The 23,012-nt window shown below is 45.1% G+C and overlaps 1 protein-coding gene across 1 annotated transcript in view; it reads right to left on the reverse strand.

Moving 5' to 3' along the window:
• Window positions 1-21,375, reverse strand: part of NID2 (nidogen 2) — a 72,229-nt gene extending 50,854 nt beyond the window's left edge. Inside the window, exons 1-2 of the mRNA XM_088444167.1 lie at window positions 21,061-21,375; window positions 8,666-8,968 (exon numbers count right to left, since the gene is read on the reverse strand). Coding sequence (XP_088300293.1) covers window positions 8,666-8,968; window positions 21,061-21,261 — 504 coding nt within the window. The 5' untranslated portion in view covers window positions 21,262-21,375. The remainder of the gene's footprint in view (window positions 1-8,665; window positions 8,969-21,060) is intronic.
• Between the last annotated feature and the right edge of the window lie 1,637 nt (window positions 21,376-23,012).

A 23,012-nucleotide genomic window follows, 5' to 3' on the forward strand; every position in this document is an offset into this window, starting at 1 on the left:
GTTAATAAGTAATAGTATAAGGAGGGTCTCCAGTCATTTCAGACCCTTGATCCTTTGCTAGTTAATTAAGGCTTTACTGCTCTCTACAAGATTCACTGAACCATGAGGCGAATGACTACACACACTCAGTAAAGCGCTTTGGAACATGTGTGCGCTATATAAGAATAACTGTTAATGAAGAAATAAACCATGGCAGGAATAAGAGGGTTTTTTTTTTGTTACCTCCTCTAGCTACCCACATTTAATAAGGATCATGTTTCCTATGTATATATGTAAAGCTCAGTCAACACGGGTGTTATAATCAAGTGCTCAGGATGTACTACAGGGCTGAATGCAAGTCAACAATGGTAACACGCGCACTGACAAAAATCTATTCCCACCTCCTGGTCTCACAGCTGTCATCATCAGTGCACCAGCCTTCTCCATGGTGCAAGAGACCAGCCTGAAAACAATTCCATCAATGGGGCATATTTAATTAGCCGCGATAAGCCGTTTTTGGCTGAAAAGTTTCGCTGATGACGTCATTTCACCCTGTATTCAATCTCAAAGACTTTTTGCCTACGCGGAAAGTCAATGCATTGGTATAGGCGAAAAAGATTCACCTATGAAAGCAGGTGGAAAAAAGTGTAGAATTACAGTTTTGGGGTGCAAAGGTGGGGAAACCACTCTTCACCCTTGGGACAGGCCCCCAAATTTTAACTGCGACAAAAAAAAAAAACACATTTTTTTTTAAAGAATACCCCAAAAAATGACTTTGAAAAAGGGGGCAAAAAAGTACAAAGTTGGGGTACAAACTTAAAAACTAGCGAAATAAGCTTTTGGGGGGTCTGCAAGTATAGGGGGAGGTGTTTTTTTTTATTGCAGGTGCTTGCTGAAGGTGCGGTTTTAAGGTTGTTTTTAAAACTTCACTTTTGCGATTTTTAACAATGCTTGCACCCATTTTCATGTACCCCAAATTTGCTGGGACTACTTATTTTCTCCCCACAAAAAACTGCTAAATGCTATTCTTCACCACTTGTGCAAAGACGCTAATTAGCGTACCCCAAATACCTTCAGTAGGGCTATTAGGGGGCATCTACATTGATCCCCAATGTTAGTGAATCTTTTGGGGGTGCCAGGCTGGTTTCCCCAAATCAGACAGCACTTTTCGCCTGTGTGCGTTTTGCCGGGACCTGTTTTCGCGTCCTTTGGAATTGAATAAGGCAAAAAGCGGGACTGCGCACGAAAAGTTTGCACCTCCAAAACATGCGAAGTTGGCGAAAAGTACGGCAGGCGAAACCTTTCAGACTTTTCACGGCTAATTAAATATGCCCCTAATTAAATATGCACTAACCTTTGCTTACATGTGGAAGCACAGTGATACCCCGTCAGCCACACGTGAAGATCCGATTGAGAGGAGTACAGTTCATCAGCGCCCCTAGTTGTGCCCTCTCCTGAGCATGTTAAGTGTATACATTTCACTGCGACCGTAACATACACCTATGAACCCAATTGCTGGGACTTTTAGTTCCCCCAAAAGCCAGTGTGTCAAACTTTGCCTAAAGATCGCCCTTTCATACATCCCTCTGTTTATGCTACTTAAAGGTTGCTCAATCTGTCTACTTTCTGCTATTTGCATATTGGGCCACTGGCACTCAACAAACAATGCAGTAGTAAGGGCAGGAGAGACACAACAAAGAGAACGAAACAACTTCCTTAAACAGGTAATTACGTCGGCATCCAATTATATGGACAATTACGTTGGCATCCAATTATATGGACAATTAGGTCGGCATCCAATTATATAGGTAATTAGGTCGGCATCCAATTATATAGGTAATTACGTCGGCATCTAATTATATAGGTAATTACGTCGGCATCTAATTATATAGGTAATTACGTCGGCATCTAATTATATAGGTAATTACGTCGGTATTGGAATGGGGAAGCAAAGGTCTAATCGGGACAGTGAACATTAAGGGGACACGGGGTCTTACTATTACTAGAATCACCTTGATTACTCAGGCTCTGTAATGAAGTAACTTTATATTAGTTATTGATGTCCTGTATAATACACGCTGTGATATCGCCTGGTACGTTTTTTAGATGCCCCCATTGGTCGCACCATCGAAACTTGCAGGTCCGGATGTAGCGTCAAAGTATGGCCTCCAAAGTAAGCGACTGTCTTCGCAAACACCCATGACACGGCGCACTCCCGCGACACGGCGCACCCCCGTGCATCCGTTTAGCCACTTTGCAATCACTGCCCAGCACTTTTCCAAGACACCTCTGATACAGTCTTAATCGCAACAGCGCCTCTGTGCGTACATCTGTGGAACTCATTTTTAGGGTCCTTCGCGCACGAGTAATAGCACAAAAATCACTCAACTCGGCCAAAGACTCAAGGTCACCCATGCACGGAGTGATATAGCGGCCGTTCCGACAGTTTTGAATGATATCGCCGCTATATCCTTCCGTGTGTGGGCATGATATCGTCCGCTGTGCGCTCCCGTGAGGTCGTTCGTCGCTCCTCCAGATCTTTCTGCCTGTTCAATTGATCTGGGGAGGGGGGTGACGGAATATCGGGCGAGCGGCCACCGGATCGGTCCGTGTGTGGTGACCGCCCGATATGTTGGCCATTGGATCGGCAGTCGCATCGCAAGGTGCATATCGCACCATGTATGAAGCCCATCAGAATCAGGCAATGAATGTCCCAGATTTTGTTTTTTGCACACGTATGGAGTGTGATTCAGTCTAATGTGGCTTAAATGGATGTGTCTCAACACAGACTGAGGGCCTCATTTATTAACGAGTTTTATCACTCACAACGAGTGATAAAACTCGCTGTGTATGATAAATGGTGCTTCAGCCAATCAGCTCCCAACTGTCACTTTTCAAACAGATGACAGTTGGGAGCTGATTGGCTGGATCACCGTTATCATACACAAAGAGTTTCATCACTCGTTGTGAGTGATAAAACTCGTAGGTAAATGAGGCCCTCAGAAGCAACTGTGCAACGGGATCCTGCAGGGTACCGAGGGGTCTATGTAAGTGCCATGGAGAGAAAAAGTGGAGAGAGATAAAGTTCCAACCAACCAGCTCCTAACTGTCACTTTACAGGCTGTGTTTGAAAAATGACAGTTAGGAGCTGATTGGCTGGTACTTTATCTCCATAGCTTAGTCCACACAAGTCAAATCCAACCACAGATTCCACCTGTCCCCCATCAGATCTTGATTGTCCTTGAGTCCTGGCCAACATTTAAGGGTCTGACAGTGAATGTGAGAGTATCCTGGGTTTCCTAAATTGTCAGCAAGCACAAACATTTTGCAACATCCCTTTAATTGGAGCCTCCCCTCCCCCCTCCAGGATGCAATGCTTCAGGGCCAGCAAAATGTTGCTGCCAAAACTCTTCTTGGAAATGTTCATTTTAATCAAACAGAGCAGGGCAGGCGGCCTTGTACCTCATTAGGGTTTAGCTGTACTATTCCAAACTACGGACGGGCTGCAGCTTACACAGTTCCTGAAACAATGGATCAAAGAGGGGCTCTCTGGGAGAGTTCCGCTAGTAAAGACATTGGCCCTGGACCCCAGGGAGCTGGAAGGGGCTAGTTAAATCTTTGGTGCCAAAACCTCTGTGTATGGACAATTCACACAGGCTCCAGCCAGGAGTGTAGATAACATTATTCCTGCTCCAATGTCAGCGCAATGCCTGCTAAACTAATCTGGACTTTATACTACGATCTAGACTGGGGCAGTACCATGCTTCATACGTAGGGGATGATGTCAAGAGGCCTCCACAACATGTTAGACTTTGCCAGCATACAGTTAATGTTGATTAAAGCTAAGTTTGGAATCGGAGGATGCGCTCAGCGCAATTTCTCACTAAGGGGTATATTTACTAAAGTGAGGGTTTTTAGAAGTGGAGATGTTGCCCATAGCAACCAACCAGATCCTAGCTACTATCTTCTAGAAGGTGCTAGATAAATGTTAAGTAGAATCTGATTGGTTGCTATGGGCAACATCTCCACTTCTAAAAATCTGCACCTTAGTAAATACACCGCCCTAGCCTCTGATGCAGATGCCAATGTGGATTGTGGAATTGAATGGTGGTCTTAAAACAGAGCCTCTAACTAAACGTAACGGCTTCCCTTACGACCCTTTGCTTCCTTTAGCCTGACCCCGCGGTTTGAGACATTCCCTTCTGTGAACATGGAAATTAACATTTTTTAAAGCAAATTTACAGCACTAAATAGGTGCCCAGTTCCCAGCAGCGCCCAGACAGCTGCATTCAAAGCCCTCCTAATTCCCCGGAGTTTTACCTTCCAACATTCTCTTTGAAAGGCGCAAACATGCTTGTTACAGACCAGGAGGGAGCAAGAAGAACCTCCTAAATTTGCAGGAGGCCCCAGCATAGAAACGCCGTGGCACCAGCAGCTGGTGGTACTTGGAAATCCAGAGCTTTTACTTACCCTGGATCTCGTCAGCAAAGCAGCTTGCTGGTTCATTAACAAACATCTGCATTTATCGCGTCTGGTCCTACACAGATGTGACCAAAGATCGTCCCAAATCATACAAGTGGAAGGTGGAGTTACTAGGGCACGTATAAAAGCAGGGAGGCTAGGGGGAATCGGTATTGAATACCGGCAGCGGAATGCCTTTTGTCAAAATTCCGAAAGAGGCATCCCGAAGCTCGGTATCCCAACAGCGGTCGGATAAGTATGTTAACCCTTCCCCCATTTCCCCCGAACCCTCCCCACCCCGCACCCTAACCCTCCCCGTTAGTGCCTAAACCTAACCCTCCCCCCTTAGTGCCTAACTCTAACCCCCTCCCCCCCCACTGTGGCTAACAGCTAAGGCGCCCCGCTAAACTTACGATCGGGATGGCGACTGTCGGGATTCCGGCGTCAGTATCTAAACTGGCGTCAGCATTTTCACACCTATGTTTAGTCCCAGGTCGGGATTTCGACAGCTGGCAACCTGGCTGTAGTGGAGTGTGAGGAAGGGATCAGGGAGCAGGAGAGGAGGCACTCATTGAGTGGAGCAGGGCTTAGGGGGTGTGTGTGGAGATGAGGTTGGAGGTGTAGGGCGGAAGAGAAGAGCGGCTCAGAGATGTGTAAGGAGTTTGAATTGGATTCGGTGCAGTATCGGGAGCCAGTGGACAGACTGACATCCTGAAAAATAAACTAATCTTGAAGTTCCGTCCACCATACATACTGTACAATTACACTCTAATATACCCTGCGCCTCAATGTCTTAACAGTCACTGGTTGGAGCCCCCTCAGGGCGTAGTCTAAACACCTTTTAGCTTCAGGTTAATTTTCTTTTTGATACAAACTGCTAAATATCTGCAACTACATTACCAGCGAACCACAGGGAAGTCTACAGACTGTCAGTGGGTTGACGGATGTGGGTTCAACATCCCAAACCAAAATAATGCATCTTTAAATGGGCGTCAACAGCCCCTCACCCCGGCCCCCCGACATTCTAGAATTCCAGATAAGTGACAATAATCTGAAAGAGCCACCATTAGCTATGCATACAAGGTTTCAGGCCAGAATGACTTCCATATGTTGAATGAAATGCGAGGATATTCCGATCTCTACGTCACGCGTGCAGCTGTGTCCTGATCTCACATTAACAGGGTTTCAAACAACACAATTTCATACCATAAAAACAGTTTACAAGATTTTTCGTTTCAACTTAAAACAACTATCCTCCAACCATGTTCTCTTTAAACACGAAAGAACGTTCCCCCAGCTACAAAGACTTTACTCTTAATTAGTGTACAAAAGGCATTGTACAAATAAACTTAATAAGATGTCAAAATCTGCTCATTATCAGCTGTGCTTACCCCCATTGAGGGATTTGCACTTGATCCTAGTAGGGGGTATAATGACTCTCTGAGTAACAAACATCTGTAAGAGAACAAACTGCTTAGGGCAGAAACTGCAGAACAAATAGACACCCCAGGCTATCTCACCGTCACAAATTTCAACAAACCCCCCCCCCCCCCCCCTTTACTCAGCCATATGGGAACAAGATGGGAGCTTAAGCCTGTGCTAGGATACCCGCATGCAATGCTTAGTGTCTGAGCTGAGCGACGGGCATTCATTCCGACATCGTGGCAGTGCGTCAACACTGGATGACTTTAATGAATGACGGAACGATCCCCGTTACGTCATTCATTAATAATGCAATGGTCACTAGCGATATCGCTAGGGTTAATGTGCGGCACATCAAACCGCAATCATGCGCACACACTAATCAATGTAGGCAATATGGCGTTACGAAGCGGCATATCGGCCCGACATCGCTCCAGTGTGTACCCGGTTTAAAGCTGGGTACACACTGAACAGATAACTGCAGGTCAAGTGATCTTCAGATATATCTGCAGATGATGGTCGTTCATACGCACTGTACGACCATCATCTGTCTCTGCCCGCGGGTCCCGTCCCCTCCCCACGGCCTCTGCTGCACGTGTGCGAACGGTCAGCAGACCGACCGCGCACACTGCCCGATGGACAGATATATCTGCCATCGGCTGCGCAGCAGAGCCAACGTGATAGGTCTTTCACAAGCATATCGCTGGTACACACTGGCTGACGGGCACCCGATATATCGGCTGATCAATTGATCGCCCAATACTGTATATCTGTCAGTGTGTACCCAGCTATTGAGTTACACAGTAGTATACAGCACTTTCCTGTTTGTCCGGGGGGATATGACTATAAAAACACAGACACTTAAGATGTGTAACAAGGACCTGAGGCTGGAGATAAGCGATTTACAGCTGAGTCAACAAGAGGGTATTACAGTTCATGAATGGGTCATTTACAAGGAAGGGTCAAGCTCCATGGGGCAGTAAGTTTAAAGGGAAAAAACCGTCTCATCTTCCAGCTAAGAAAGTCTTGCAGATTAGGGATTACTGTCTCACCTGTGAGTTATCCAATCTTTACTGTACAATAAAAAGTATGTAAAACTCAAATACACACACAAAAATTGTCTTAAAACAAATTAAATAGACAATACGGTCACATACACATGGTCAGTTCAAAACCGACACCATCTGGTAACGGCAGGATAGCAAATCACAGGGTAACATTACTCAGGATAGACAAATATCATAGATGCAATTATATGCATAGTAACATAATGGAAAACAAGTCATAGATCAAATGAATATTTAAACAGAAATACAAAATCCTCGACCAAAAATAACCTATAATTCACATTAAAAATGATTCAATTCAAACAAATGCTCAGTACAGAAGGCACAAATGCGGCAGTAATATTACCGTATGTAAAAACCAGGCCGGCTGTCCGTACAGACAGTAGGTACAGCCGCTACACGATGACTGTTCCAACACCCACTGAAGTGTACATAGAGATAACCTGAAGTTTTAAATAGCTAGTTCTTGGTGCAGGTGGGACACTGTAAACATACGAGACCCTCTGTAAATCAGAGTAACACAAGGTCACTGGTATTATAGGGGAAGCAGTCGGGAAGCAGACGGACGGAATCCTGACCGCTGGCTTCCAGACTGTCTAATCCCGGCAACAGTTAAATGACAGGCGTCGAGATCCCGAAGCCCGTCATTTTACCTACACCGGGAGCCCCACATCCGGATCGTAGGTAAGCCGGGCACTGGGCACGGACAGCCACGGGGGGAGAGTTAGGTTAGGGGCTCCCGGGGGGGGTTTAGGGTTAGGCAGCCCCCCGGGAGGGTTAGGATTAGGCTAGGGGAAGGGAGGGTTAGGGTTAGGCACCCCCGGGGGGAGGTTAGGGTTAGGCTAGGGGAAGGGGGGGTTGAGTTAGGCACCCCCAGGGGGGGTTGAGTTAGGCACCCCCAGGGGGGGTTGAGTTAGGCACCCCCAGGGGGGGAGGTTAGGGTTAGGCTAGGGGAATGGTGGAGGTTAGGGTTAGGCACCTCCTCGGGAGACTTAGGTTTAGGCAGCGGGTGAAGGGGGGTTAGGTAAAAATCATAATCATACCGATCCCGTATTATAGCACTACCCCACTAGACATGAATTACTGGCAGTGATGTGGGTAGAAAATAATTGATCACATTCATCCCTCAAATATACTCCAATAGGGGTGGAGGGTTGACGTGGTGGTGGGGGGGCTCTGATAAACACCGGCAGATCAGTTACAAAACATCTCAACTATGCACATAAAGAATTACACCTGTGAGTTGGCCACGCTAGTCATCAAACCCTACGCGTTTCGCTTGTTCAACAGATCTACCTCAAACTACGCGTAGTTCAGCAATGTGCTACTCTAAAAAGTACATTGAACTATTTATCTAACCATAATCCATCATTCTGGTCAGCAACGACGACACAATATTAATAAATATATTTTTTAATTCTTGATTTTTGTTCAAATGTTCATGCTTGGTAACAAGTGCTGCACCGCTGTACAATCTGGGTACTGTACACAGAAGAACGCAGAGAGGACAGGATCTGTGCATTTCTGCATAGCAGTGTGGGAATGTTTGCTTGTTGCTTCCTGATGAAGCCGGCACTAACATTAATACTATAACTGAATCTCTGGACTCTGAGAATACGCACAAACGGGAACCGTACACAGATAACTTAGCGTAACATTCCCTCATTAGTAGGCTTCGCTCCCCTAGACTTCCTGTTTGTCCCAAGTGCGTAACATTCTTAGATTCCGTGACTCACCCGATTGGAGGGATCTGACTGCCGCGTCGCCTCCTCGTAAGCCCCCACATTGTTCCACGTGGCCAAGAAGACGTTCGTAGGAGAGAAGGCAGCCTGTGGGAAGCCTCTTTGGATCTGCCTGGCTGCAGCACCGAGAATCTCCGGAGAGTTGTCCTGCCGATAGTAAATATTTCCTCTGCCATTACTTGTGTCTATATCCGAAAGAAATGGGGCAATCGCCGGGAAATCGGTAGGGAAGCCATCGTCCACGTACTGCGTTTCCTGGGGAAAGTACTGAGGGGAGATGAGGCCATTGGTCCCTACCTGGAAACAAAAAAACACAGACAGAGAACACAAGTTTAGAACAAAAAATAACCAATGCTTCTTTGTATAACAGGAGAGTCTCTTAGAGATAAAGGATTTTCCCATATATTTAAAATATTCCAGTGGCCAGAAAGTGGAATGCACAGTGTCAAGCTGCAACGTCAACAGGTGACTAAAGTACTTGCATGCACAGAGCTGTATAGATACACAGGATATAAACATATAGCATATAACCATTGTACAGATCACTAGTTCTTGTGTTTGGAGGACAGATTCGGGCACCTCCCTGTAAGCAGAACGTAGAATAACTCGGGCGGGTTCGGAGACTGGCAAGCTCAATTATAACGGGAATAGAAAGAGGTAAATTATAAACAGTTGTTGACATTGGAGACATAACAGGGGACCTAATTAATAACGTACTGTAGCCCTATTTAAGGAATTCGCTATTAAACTTTCTTGTACAGTTACAGTTTCACCATCAGCCATCATTTTGTTTTGCCTTAAGCTGGGATCCAACGACTGTGCGGTAACGATACATCGCATGCACCATACACCCTGCACGAGCTGGTGATTTATGGCAGCTTGACATTGACGTCCCTTTGATCACAATCAAAAAGTAGTCCCTTAAATGAAGTCTCTGTGGTCATGTAACATAAGGGTCTATTTACCAAGCTTTGGGCCTGATTCAGACCCACTCGCGAGCGGCTGTCCGCTCGCAAGTGGGTCGATGTTCTGCACTGAGCATGCGCACGACGGAGGGAGCTCCGTCGTGCGCATGCGCCAGACGCGACGAGCGAAGGACTTTCCTTCGCTCGTTGTGTCTGATCAAAGGGGGCGTGCTGTCGATGTTGATTGACAGCATGCCCCCTTTGGTGGGTGTGCCTCCCAGACGGAGGCGTTCCCAAGGGAACGCCTACCGTCAGAAGCCGGCCCACTGACATCACTAGTGATGTCAGAGGGAGTGATTTTGGCTCTGATAGAGCCAAAATCACTCCGGGCCTTGCGGTTGAAAACCTCAACCGCAGGCTCCGGCTCGCAGTTTCGATGGTCGCGATGGTCAAGACCATCGCGGCCATCAAACTGCACGCTCGTATAGGCTGTGGGTGGTGACCCACAGCTATACGAGCGTCCAGGAGGACGCTCCATAGTTATGGAGGACGGCCCTCATTCAGAGCGTGCGCTCTGCTCAGAGCGTACGGCTCTGAATGAGGGCCCTTGTTAGGAGATAAAGTGAACGGAGGTAAAGTACCAGCCATTCAGCTCCTAGCTGCCATTTTTCAAACACAGCCTGTGAGATGGCAGTTAGGAGCTGATTGGCTGGTACCTTATCACCGTTCACTGTATCGCCAACACAGCTTCGTAAAATAGACCCCATAGATACCAAGTGACAAGGAAAAATCTTGCAGTGACGCCCATCATGAATGCCCTTTGTAACAGACACACTGATGTGTAGGGATCGCTAAATAAACAAGATACATTCAAAGGAAACGTTCTTTACAACGCTGTAATCGTGGGCGGCCGATTTGGATAGATACAGTTGTTTGACATCGGTGTCAGGTTACTGTGTCACATACATGGGAAACTAACTGTCGTGGGCAGATGACCTCACAAACATCGGCCTGTGGTCAGACTTATGCAAAGGCCAAATAGTCATCTGATCAGTTTATATTGAATATATATCACTGGTAATGAACGCACGTACACAGTGCTGGATTAATAACAGTCGCCCAGGGGTCCCCACATATAGATACATCACTGTAGCACAATGTGATCTGAGGGTTCTGTGCAGCTTAATGTGAACTGGGGGCGCTACTGTTTAATACATTCATGGTGCTAGGGAGTATTATACTGTCATATTGACAATTTTATTAGCACGGGCCCCCACAAATCTTAATCCGGCAATTCCGGACGAGATGAATTCAGCCATGTCCCAAACGACACACATTTCCTGCATTTTCCCTTTGATTTTAGAGTCCTGTCCCTTCAAGGCTTCCAGAGAGCTTTCAGTCCTCGTTAGGTATTGTGTCAGGGCTACGAATGTGGCGATATCGTAGCGCGTTTGCCATAAACCTCTATCCATACCTCCTGTCATTGGCTTTCTCTTTAGACGAACCCACTACTGTCAGTGCACAGATGCAGCTTCTCCCAGCATCCATGAAACAATCAAACCCCATTGTGTTCCAGCCATTGGCTATCCGCTGCGTCCACAAAAGAACAGTCTGTACTAAACGTTACATGCCAAGAGGAGGCGTCTGCAAGTCAGCTGGAGAGAGAAACCCCCCAGAGATCTCCCCAGCAGGACACTTCATCTACATTTTACATAGTCATTACGGGCAATTCCACACATTGGCACAGCCATGTTGCACTGCAGGAGGGGGGGGCTGAAATGAGCATAGTAAGAGACAGCATGGGGGTGTGTTCTAGCTCAACTTTAAATTACAAAGGTAAAGGTAAATCAGTGTGTGCCCCCTGCATCGCAGTATGGAGAGCATTGATGAATATTTGCAGCCATTAGCTGAACGTGCTTCGAACGCTACAGGAGTCCATACATGAGAACCGCACATAACGGGCCTGATTGTACGCTGTTAGTAGCACTGCCGCGTCTTTGGACTCATCAGCGATGGTAGCATATACGCTAATGCCGCAGGCGTCGTCTTGTGTAAATAGATGTTTCCTATCGGCTACTGTGAACAGCGTAAGTGGAGCCGGAGAGATAATCGGCCTGCTGCAAAACCAAGTACTGTATATTGGGCGCATGTTGCTCCAAAACTGCGTTAACGGAATAATAAGTAAAATGTTGGCCCATATGTAAAGTGCGCATAAGCAGAAGTGCCCGCCCCCTATCTGTACGCCTGGTTTGCTACTTGTCCCCATCATGCACCAGCCTATACTAAGTACAAATGACACCACCAGAAATCCGGTGTACATCCGCTTATGTCCGACTTTGCACAGAGCGCAGTTACGACGACACTCCCTCACTGATGTTGGCCTAAGCGAGAGCATCCCATCACAGCCTAGTTAGGCTTAAGTTTATATGCTATTAAAATACTTGTGACTCTGCGTCCTCTGCATTCGCGCAGTTCCGGAGCATGATCAGTGCGGAAATGCGCAAGGCACACCTCACAAACAGGCTGACATTCTGCTCTGCATCACCCCTAGCGAGAGCATTTATAGGCCAGAACTCTGAGTGACAAGAGCCCTCTGCTACAGCCTTGTTGTACCGATGTGTAAAGGAACCAAAGTAAAATCGTGTATAAAAGTGATCGAATAGACGGAATGAGGAGAGAAAGCCGCTACAGAGAGCAGTACTAAGGAGACGAGTGAGCGTGATTACCTCTAAAGCTGGCCACACATCGAAAGATTATCTGTCCAACCAGCCAACTAGTTGATTGGTTGGAATGAAAATCTGGTAACGCATGGGAGTAACTGATGATCAGCAATTTGCTCCTAAATGCCAGAAAACAGATGGGGTTTAATAGAGGTTGGCCTTTATCAAGAGCGCCCATGATTATACCAACAATACTGTGGGGTCTATTTACTAAGCAGCTTTAGGAGACAGAATGAAAAGTGATAAGAAAGTGATAAGGTGCCAGCCAATCAGCTCCTAACTGTCATTTTTCAAACACAGCCTGTGAGATGACAGTTGGGAGCTGATTGGCTGGCACCTTATCACTTTCTTATCACTTTTCACTCTGTCTCCTAACACTGCTTAGTAAATAGACCCCTGTGACCTGTGTGGACGCTTTCATGAGGGTCTATTAGCTAGCTGCATCCAACTCACAGAGTATGAACTAGCCCACGGGTACCCAGAGCAGAAGCTAAGCGCACTATTACAGACAGAGCCCAGTGTGGCACCTGAGAAGAGGGGCTACACAGCTTTTACACTTTATTAGGCTAAGTGCATGGAAAGCATCATTGCAGCTTTTTACCGTCAGGTCTGGCAAGGAGGAGTATATGCCACAGTGCCCCGTGGCTGCAGAGGGCGCACAACGCGTCACCAGGACCAAGGTCGTCACTTCGCCATGATATAGTGAGGAGATGAAAGTACAGTCCTGGAGGAGCAACGATCTACACGAGACAGACATGTCTTATGTGATGTAACTATGCAGACACAAAACCAGCACATCATTCACGTACAAGTGTATCCATGGCAAAAAATTCCATTTCTAGCTTGTAATGCAATTACAGAGCAGCTAACCCAGCAAGTGACAGACTCCCATTGTATGGCCTGCTCAGGGACACAGAGCTCAGAGTATGCAGAACTCCCAGTGCTTCCCCACTACAGGAATATGGGCTGGTTGGATAAATATAGGATGCAGCACGGCTTCGAGGACCCCCAAATGTCAGTGTATCAAAGCTACTGGGACCCCCAAATGTCAGTTGTGCCACAGCTGCTAGGACCCCCCCAAAATGTCAGTGTGCCACAGCTGCTAGGACCCCCCCAAATGTCAGTGTGCCACAGCTGCTAGGACCCCCCCCAAATGTCAGTGTGCCACAGCTGCTAGGACCCCCCCAAATTTCAGTGTGCCACAGCTGCTAGGACACCCCCCCAAATGTCAGTTGTGCCACAGCTGCTAGGACCCCCCCCCCACACACACAAATGTCAGTGTGCCACAGCTTTTGGTACACCCCAAATGTCAGTGTGCCATGGCTACTGGGGGACCCCAAATGTCAGTGTACCACAGCTTCTGGGACCCCCAAATGTCAGCGTGAAACAGCTGCTGGGACCCCCAAAAGTGAGAGTGCCACATCTGCTGGGACCCCCATTTAAATAGTAATGGAAAGGATATATTATTAGTGATCAGGCTAGGTGCAGGGTGCTGATCAGTGAGCTACTGCAGCGATACATCACATCTACTATTTTGCCCTTTAAAATTAAAATGTGCCCTCCTCACTGATCAGCACCCCGCACCTAGAGCGAACACACACACACACACACACACACACACACATATATATATATATATATATATACACACACACACACATATATCTTCCGATGGTAGATAATGGTATATTGGTGACCTTGGCTTTTCATCCCTTTACACTGTAATCCCTCATAATGAAGGGATGACAGAGGTAAGGATGGCTCTGGTTGAGTCACACAAAGGACTGCCGCCAACTGAGTTCCTGATGGAGCTACTGGAACTCACCTTGACATTAACTATTTTAGATATGGAGATCAATACTCTCTCCAAACGGGCGGGACAGCGATGGGTAGCAACATTGCACCATTGTACGCTAATCTACTATCTATATATGGATGCATATTAGAAGAACAACATTCGCCCTCTGTTTGGAGATAGTATTGGTTGCTATCGTCGCTTTACTGATGATATATTCCTGATTTGGAAGAATTCTGAGGGTGCTCTTCTAGGGATGTTAGAACAAGCAGTTAGACTCCCCAATCAGATTTACAATGTCATATGACCGTGCTCAAATTGATTTTTGGGATATTACTATACACACCACTGACTCTGGATATAGCTATAGACTCTACAGAAAGCTGACAGACCGCAATACACTTTTAAGTCACAGGAGTCACCATCCAGATTCTTTAAAACAAAATTTACCATTTTTTTTTTTTTTAGAGGGTAACATTAAGAGACAAGCATTGGAAGATAACAACCCATTGATCATAACTACCACTTTTAATACAGCCGGATCAATTGTTCGCAAATCCATACAGAAACATTGGCATTTGGTGGCGACTGACCCGGTCCTGAAAGGACGAGTACCTACAAAACCATTAATGAGTTTAAACGGGCTCGCAATCTCCTGATGTGACCTGATCTGCTTCCAGCAAAAGGAACACATACATGGTTATACCAGTAGAAACCTGTCTGCTTCCGTTATGTAAATTGCACGACTTGTAGGAGCATGATTGTGGGACAATTTTTCCATCTCCTCCACTCAGGTCGTAAAATTCAGATACAGCATTGTGTTACGTGTACATCAGACCATGTTATATACATCCTGATGCGTCTCTCTTCAATATATTATGTGGGCAAGACCATTCGACCATTCCGCAAAAGAATGGCTAACCATAGATCCTTTATAAAGGACCACATTGTCTAGGGCAGTGGTCAGGGAAAAGGGGTATATTACCCCACATGGGGTAAAAATTAAATTCCTGGGTGTAATGGACGGACAGCCGGGCATGCATATGAATCAATATAGAATGATTCATATGCATGCCCGGCTGTGCCGCAGGGAGGCTCTAAGCTGGACGCCCGATGAGATGTTATTACCAGCGGGCGCCCGGCTCCTTCCCTGCAGCGCCGCGTTAGCCGGAGCCTGGAGTTCTCTTCTGAAATCCAGTTTCCGCCTCTCACATGCGCACTATGGGAGAGACGTCAAGATGTCTCTCCCATAGTTCCGAGGAGCAACCGGGCGGACAGGACGGCGGCGGATGCAGGAGCGGGGATTAAGGTAAGTGGTTTTTTTGTACAAGCGGCACTACAGGGGCATTATATGGGGGCACTACTACAGGGACATAACTATGGGGGCACTACTACAGGGGCATAACTATGGGGGCACTACTACAGGGGCATAACTATGGGGGCACTACTACAGGGACATTTTATGGGGGCACTACTACAGGGACATTTTATGGGGGCACTACTACAGGAGCACTACTACATGGGCATTATATGGGGGCACTACTATATGATTTCCTTCCTTTCAAATCAAGGGAGTAACGTCGGCGTATCTAAATATATTTTGGGGTAAAAGGTACAAAAGTTTCCTGACCCCTGGTATAGTGGATCGTTTGATAAATCAGTGGCGAGGCATTTTTTTGAGGCTCAACATGCTTTATCGTCCCTTAAATACATGATTATTGACTGGGTCCCTCCACCAATAAGGGGAGGTGATTGTGCCAAACTACTGTTGCGCAAGGAAGCTATGTGGATTCATAAACTGGACACCATATATCCTCGTGGTTTAAATGAAGCGATACATCTGGGCATCTTCCTGGATTGATTGGATTGTATTGGATATGGGAAGTCCATAATCTACATTTCATCAACACGGACAGAAGCAGATGCTGGATGTTCAGTGTGTATGAACGATCATCATCTGTAGATATATCTGTGCAGTGTACCCAGCATTACACGGTGTGATTGTATATAACGGTTTAGAGCCCATGAGCACATTAAATACACAGTGATGAAGGGCTGTATACTCACTCTCTTTCTCTATATAGGCACACAGTGATGAGGGGCAGTATACACAATACATAGGGCACACAGTGATGAGGGGCAGTATACACAATACATAGGGCACACAGTGATGAGGGGCAGTATACACAATACATAGGGCACACAGTGATGAGGGGCAGTATACACAATACATAGGGCACACAGTGATGAGGGGCAGTATACACAATACATAGGGCACACAGTGATGAGGGGCAGTATACACAATACATAGGGCACACAGTGATGAGGGGCAGTATACACAATACATAGGGCACACAGTGATGAGGGGCAGTATACACAATACATAGGGCACACAGTGATGAGGGGCAGTATACACAATACATAGGGCACACAGTGATGAGGGGCAGTATACACAATACATAGGGCACACAGTGATGAGGGGCAGTATACACAATACATAGGGCACACAGTGATGAGGGGCAGTATACACAATACATAGGGCATACAGTGATGAGGGGCAGTATACACAATACATAGGGCACACAGTGATGAGGGGCAGTATACACAATACATAGGGCACACAGTGATGAGGGGCAGTATACACAATACATAGGGCACACAGTGATGAGGGGCAGTATACACAATACATAGGGCACACAGTGATGAGGGGCAGTATACACAATACATAGGGCACACAGTGATGGGCTGTATACATTACAGTGTGAGGGGCCATATATACTATGTATAGGCACATAGTGATGGGCAGTAAGTATATACTATATAAAGGCACGTATTGAGGGGCCGTATATACTATATATATATATATATATAAGGCACGTACTGAGGGGCAATATACACTATATATAGGCACATAGTTATGGATAGTATACAGCCACGGCCAAAAGTTTTGAGAATGACACAAGTATTGTTTTTTACAAAGTTTTTCTGTCAGATGTTACTATGGTATACTGAAGTAAAATTACAAGCATTTCATATTGCCAACAGTAAAGCATCCCGAGACCATTCATGTGTGGGGTTGCTTCTCAGACAAGGGAGTGGGCTCACTCACAATTTTGCCTAAGAACACAGCCATGAATAAAGAATGGTCCCAAAACATCCTCCAAGAGCAACTTCTCCCAACCATCCAAGAACAGTTTGGTGATGAACAATGCCTTTTCCAGCATGATGGAGCACCTTGCCATAAGGCAAAAGTGATAGCTAAGTGGCTCAGGGAACAAAACATCGAAAATTTTTGGTCCATGGCCAGGAAACTCCCCAGACCTTAATCCCATTGGGAACTTGTGGTCAATCCTCAAGAGGCGGGCGGACAAACAAAAACCCACAAATTCTGACAAACTCCAAGCATTTATCAGGCAAGAATGGCGCCATCAGTCAGTATGTTGCCCAGAAGTTGAGTGACAGCATGTCAGGGCGAATTGCAGAGGTCTTGAAAAATAAGGGTGAACACTGCAAATATTGACTCTTTGCATAAACTTAATGTAATTGTCAATAAAAGCCTTTGACACTTATGAAATGCTGTAATATTACCTCAGTATACCATAGTAACATCTGACAAAAAGGTCTAAACACACTGAAGCAGCAAACGTTGTGAAAACCAATACTTGTGTCATTCTCAAAACTTTTGCCCATGGCTGTACACTATATATAGGCAAATAGTAATGGGCAGTACACATTATATATAAGCAAAATGTGGTGGGTAGTATAAATTATATATAGGCACATAGTAATGAGCAGTATGCACTATATATATCAGCATATAGTGATGGGTAGGACATATTATATACACTCTATATAGACACAGTGATGAGCTGTATACTGGACACAATATTTAGGCACCGAGTGATGGGCTATATACATTGCACATACTATATATAGACACAGTGTGATGGGCTCTATACATCAAATACACTATATAATATATAGGCAGAGTGATGGGCTATATACATCACATACACTATATAATATATAGGCACAGAGTGATGGGCTCTATACATCACAGACTATATAATATATAGGTACAGTGATGGGCTCTATACATCAAATACACTATATAATATATAGGCAGAGAGGGATGGGCTCTATACATCACATACATTTTATAATATATAGGCAGAGAGGGATGAGCTCTATACATCACATACACTATATAATATATAGGCAGAGAGGGATGGGCTCTATACATCACATACACTATATAATATATAGGCAGAGAGTGATGGGCTCTATACATCACATACACTATATAATATATAGGCAGAGAGTGATGGGCTCTATACATCACATACACTATATAATATGTAGGCAGAGAGTGATTGGGCTCTATACATCACATACACTATATAATATGTAGGCAGAGAGTGATGGGCTCTATACATCACATACATTATATAATATGTAGGCAGAGAGTGATGGGCTCTATACATCACATACATTATATAATATGTAGGCAGAGAGTGATGGGCTCTATACATCACATGCAGAGAGTGATTGGGCTCTATACATCACATACATTATATAATATATAGGCAGAGAGTGATTGGGCTCTATACATCACATACACTATATAATATGCAGGCAGAGAGTGATGGGCTCTATACATCACATACACTATATAATATGTAGGCAGAGAGTGATGGGCTCTATACATCACATACATTATATAATATGTAGGCAGAGAGTGATTGGGCTCTATACATCACATACATTATATAATATATAGGCAGAGAGTGATTGGGCTCTATACATCACATACACGATATAATATGTAGGCAGAGAGTGATGGGCTCTATACATCACATACACGATATAATATGTAGGCAGAGAGTGATGGGCTCTATACATCACATACACGATATAATATGTAGGCAGAGAGTGATGGGCTCTATACATCACATACACTATATAATATATAGGCAGAGAGTGATGGGCTCTATACATCACATACACTATATAATATGTAGGCAGAGAGTGATGGGCTCTATACATCACATACACTATATAATATGTAGGCAGAGAGTGATGGGCTCTATACATCACATACACTATATAATATGTAGGCAGAGAGTGATGGGCTCTATACATCACATACATTATATAATATATAGGCAGAGAGTGATTGGGCTCTATACATCACATACATTATATAATATGTAGGCAGAGAGTGATGGGCTCTATACATCACATACATTATATAATATATAGGCAGAGAGTGATTGGGCTCTATACATCACATACATTATATAATATGTAGGCAGAGTGTGATGGGCTCTATACATCACATACACTATATAATATGTAGGCAGAGAGTGATGGGCTCTATACATCACATACACTATATAATATGTAGGCAGAGAGTGATGGGCTCTATACATCACATACACTATATAATATGTAGGCAGAGAGTGATGGGCTCTATACATCACATACACTATATAATATGTAGGCAGAGAGTGATGGGCTCTATACATCACATACACTATATAATATGTAGGCAGAGAGTGATGGGCTCTATACATCACATACACTATATAATATGTAGGCAGAGAGTGATGGGCTCTATACATCACATACACTATATAATATATAGGCAGAGAGTGATGGGCTCTATACATCACATACATTATATAATATATAGGCAGAGAGTGATTGGGCTCTATACATCACATACATTATATAATATGTAGGCAGAGAGTGATGGGCTCTATACATCACATACATTATATAATATATAGGCAGAGAGTGATTGGGCTCTATACATCACATACATTATATAATATGTAGGCAGAGTGTGATGGGCTCTATACATCACATACACTATATAATATGTAGGCAGAGAGTGATGGGCTCTATACATCACATACACTATATAATATGTAGGCAGAGAGTGATGGGCTCTATACATCACATACACTATATAATATGTAGGCAGAGAGTGATGGGCTCTATACATCACATACACTATATAATATGTAGGCAGAGAGTGATGGGCTCTATACATCACATACACTATATAATATGTAGGCAGAGAGTGATGGGCTCTATACATCACATACACTATATAATATGTAGGCAGAGAGTGATGGGCTCTATACATCACATACACTATATAATATGTAGGCAGAGAGTGATGGGCTCTATACATCACATACACTATATAATATATAGGCAGAGAGTGATTGGGCTCTATACATCACATACACTATATAATATGTAGGCAGAGAGTGATGGGCTCTATACATCACATACACTATATAATATATAGGCAGAGAGTGATGGGCTCTATACATCACATACACTATATAATATGTAGGCAGAGAGTGATGGGCTCTATACATCACATACATTATATAATATATAGGCAGAGAGTGATGGGCTCTATACATCACATACACTATATAATATATAGGCAGAGAGTGATTGGGCTCTATACATCACATACACTATATAATATGTAGGCAGAGAGTGATGGGCTCTATACATCACATACACGATATAATATGTAGGCAGAGAGTGATGGGCTCTATACATCACATACACTATATAATATATAGGCAGAGAGTGATTGGGCTCTATACATCACATACACTATATAATATGTAGGCAGAGAGTGATGGGCTCTATACATCACATACACTATATAATATATAGGCAGAGAGTGATTGGGCTCTATACATCACATACACTATATAATATGTAGGCAGAGAGTGATGGGCTCTATACATCACATACATTATATAATATGTAGGCAGAGAGTGATGGGCTCTATACATCACATACATTATATAATATGTAGGCAGAGAGTGATGGGCTCTATACATCACATACACTATATAATATGTAGGCAGAGAGTGATGGGCTCTATACATCACATACATTAAATGCACAGAGATGAGGGGGCTGGATACTTACATAGAGTCCTGTGAACTCAGCCTCATAGAAGAGCAGCGGCTGTGCCAGTCTCACCAGCTCCGAGGTCTCGTCGTCCCCGTCCGGCAGCAGCCGGTCCCCCGTGTGCTCCCCATAGGGGAAGAGATCCGTCCGGGAGAGGGCGGCGGTGCAGCCCAGCAGGCAGTGCAGGTGGAGCAGCAGATGCAGCGCCCGGTCCCGCATGGTGACTGGCAGCCGGAGGAGACAGTGACGCCGGGCAGGGGGGATTCTGAGCACCGCGCCCCGCACTCAGCTACAGCAATACTGACCCGGGACCTTCCACATCCGACCCCCAGGCGGCTCCCAGGGTGGGCGGGACCGGCTGCTTCCCAGGGCGGGGAGAGAGGCCGGCACAGGGTCCGGGGAACATCTGCCTGGCCGCTGGTCAGCTCCGCCGATCTGCTCGGTAGAGGGGGTCTGAGAGCGATATGCTCGCAAGTCGGTGGCCGGTGTCCTCGCTGGAGACTGGGCAGGAAGACAGATAGGTGTAATAGGTAGCGCTATAGGGAACCAAGAGATTATATATATATATATATATATATATATATTACACACATATATATTATATAACAAGATGTTTTGCAGATATGATGAAGATACAATATAATTGAAGCCAGTTTGAGAGCATTGAATGATCGGTCACATACATTGGGATCGCAGAAATCCAACATGTTGGATTTTGCTGATTTTTTTATCGCGATCGTCAAATCGCCAACTTCCAAGGGGGCAAATGTCTGCAATCCGGCGACGGATCGTAGAACATCGATGGTCGGAGGTCGGCGTTTCCATACGGAAACGGCGGCATTTCCCATCGCATCGCCACTACCAGTCGCTGAAGTATGGCCCCCTTCAACAGACGAGACCTCCGTTAAGAGAAGGGTCCAAATGAATGTTCTAAATCAGGAAGCCCAAAGCCCTTTATCTCCCAATATGTAACAAAGACAACACAAAAATACAACAATCATTGGAGCCGCAGACATAACAGTATCCTCCTGGAGTATCCAATCCTAGGTGCTTTATCACAGTGGGACTGGTTCAGAGGTGGATGGTTCAGAGGTGCATCCGCGACTGCGTATTGTGCGTTGCGCGACTGCGACATTATAATGCTGCAGCCAATGGGCTTCTTACTGAGACACCAAACAGCTGCGGCTCTAACCCACCACTGTGCATAAAAAGTCATTGCACCATCGGACCTTGCACTGGCCCTACGTAGGCTCAGAATGTCCTTATGAACATGGCCGCGGGTGCCAGTGCCAAAATCGCCTCCCTCTGCGTCTGAGTTTGTTATGTGATTTCTGTCTGTAACCGCCAGGACGCATGTGCAGACTGAAAGCATCGTCCGCTTATGTCCGACATCACCACTCTGATTACCTCTGATCCAGGCCCAGTGACACCAAGGGCAAAATTTACTAAGCATCGGGTCCCAAACCCCGGCGGTTTGTTGGCGGTTTCTAAATATCAGGCTTGTTCTACTCTACAATTTGTTTTGACAGCGTTTTTTGCAGCGGTTTTGGCCTTAGTAAATCTGCGGATAGCCAAACCGCCACCTGGCTCTTTATTGATTTGTTTATATTATAATAACCAATAACAAAATTGATTTGATAAAGAAGAACAACCAACTTTACCGTATATAGTATAAATGAATAATAATAATGTTATTTATATAGTACTTTTCTCCTAACAGGACTCAAAGTGCTTTACAGCATAAAATACAAAACAAGCTTAACAAGGGACATTAGTGAAATGTTTGGGTGATCAGGTGAGTCTTGAGTCTATTTTTGAAGGACTGTAGAGTGGAGGCTTCTCTAACTGTGCGGGGAAGCGAGTTCCATAGAGTCAGAGCCACAAAGCTGAAAGTTCGACCCACAAATGAATTCCAGGAGCTTCTAGGTGCTGTTATTAGTCTTTCATCAACAGATCTCAGTAATCGAGTG

This window comes from Taudactylus pleione, unplaced genomic scaffold (genome assembly GCF_031769625.1).
Source record: "Taudactylus pleione unplaced genomic scaffold, aTauple2 ptg000350l, whole genome shotgun sequence".
Classification (NCBI taxonomy): domain Eukaryota; kingdom Metazoa; phylum Chordata; class Amphibia; order Anura; family Myobatrachidae; genus Taudactylus; species Taudactylus pleione.